The sequence below is a fragment of the Marmota marmota genome, unplaced genomic scaffold, assembly GCF_001458135.2.
Source record: "Marmota marmota marmota unplaced genomic scaffold, marMar, whole genome shotgun sequence".
Classification (NCBI taxonomy): domain Eukaryota; kingdom Metazoa; phylum Chordata; class Mammalia; order Rodentia; family Sciuridae; genus Marmota; species Marmota marmota.
In genome coordinates, this window is record NW_025999913.1 from 7357405 (window position 1) to 7358865 (window position 1461).

The following is a 1461-nucleotide window of genomic DNA, read 5'->3' on the forward strand; positions in this document are numbered from 1 at the left end:
TAAAAAAAAAAAAAAAAAAAAAAAGAAAGAAAGAAAAAAGCTAGGGATGTGGCTCAGTGGTTGAGTACTCCTGAGTTCAATCCAAGGTCGTCTGCCCCCCCCCCCCCCAAAAAAAAGGCACTGTTATTGTGCTGGAACTGTTGCTCAGTGGTTGAGTGCTTATGTGGCATGGACGTCCTGGATTTGATCCCTAACACCACAAACAACAACAAAAACCCATGGTCTGTCTTAGGCTGTAATCAGCATCATGAGCAAACAAAAAGTTTCTATTCAAATAAACAATATAAGCCTTTATTTTTAGACCTTGAAATAGAATTCTTCAAAATAAAGTGTGTGTGTGTGTGTGTAACATCTTTTTTATTGCACACAGAAAAATGAAGGTCCTTTGCAGTCTGTTAAGGAAGATGATAGTGTCGGGAAGAACCAAGATGCTTTCTGGGTAAAGATCAAGTTTATTTTGTATTCTTTGGTAGTTCTGATGGGTCATTAGCCCCATTGTTTCTCAAGCCAGAAATCCTTTTTTGTTTCTTCTTCCCTAATCTCCCATATTTAATTCATTTCCATGTCTAGCTGATCTTACCTCCCACTGTCCTGACACCTTAGTATAAACCATCTTGCACCAAGGGAGCATTATTCCAGGTGAAAGTAGATAATATCAAACAAAACACAGTTCCTACCCTCGTCAAGCTTACACTGGCTGAGAAAAAGAAACAGACCAACAAATAATCACGCAATGGTAAAGAAAAGGGCAGGGTATTGTAAATGGGGTTGTAAGGAGGCACATGGCTCACTTTAGAAAAGGTGGTCCTGAAAGAGCTACCCCAGAAAGTGATACTTAGTCTGAGATTCACCATGGTGAAAATGGTAGAGAACAGCAGTCTAGGGATCTAACTGCTAGTGCAAAGGCCCTGGGGCAACGGAGACTTTGATTTATTCTCAGACACATTAGTAGGGAAGTCGGAGAAGTTGGCAGAGATTAGATCATGTAAAGGCCTGAAGGATAAAGGGTTTGGATTTATTCTGAGTTTGGGGGAAGAGATGGTGGAGACTTAAGTAGGCGAAAGCATGAAGTTTTGAGTTGAGGTCTGAGTATGAATCTCACTTGAATGATCTCCTGAAGGTCTGTAACCTCCCCCATCCTGGCTATTTCTCCAGAGGAAGACTAACTTCAGGGTGTTAGGGAGGTCTCAAAGGGGGAGCATTTGAGGAGTCCTTAACACATTTGGCACAAAAAAATTCGCTATGTGGTGATTTAAGAGAATATTCTGTTGTGCTGGGCTCAGTGTTGCACGCCTATAATCCCCAGCAACCCAGGAAGATGGTGAGTTCAAGGCCAACCTTAGCAACCTAGAGGGGCCCTAAGCGACTTAGCAAAACTCTGTCTCAAAAAAGGTCTGGAGATGTGGCTCAGTGATTAAACTCCCCTGGGTTCAATCCCAGGTACCTCCTCCCCACCCCCCC

General features: G+C 42.6%; 1 protein-coding gene across 1 annotated transcript in view; it reads left to right on the forward strand.

Moving 5' to 3' along the window:
* Window positions 1–1461, forward strand: part of Sycp2l (synaptonemal complex protein 2 like) — a 122042-nt gene that overhangs the window by 16787 nt on the left and 103794 nt on the right. Inside the window, exon 2 of the mRNA XM_048799790.1 lies at window positions 371–439. Within this exon, the coding sequence (XP_048655747.1) occupies window positions 371–439 (69 nt within the window). The remainder of the gene's footprint in view (window positions 1–370; window positions 440–1461) is intronic.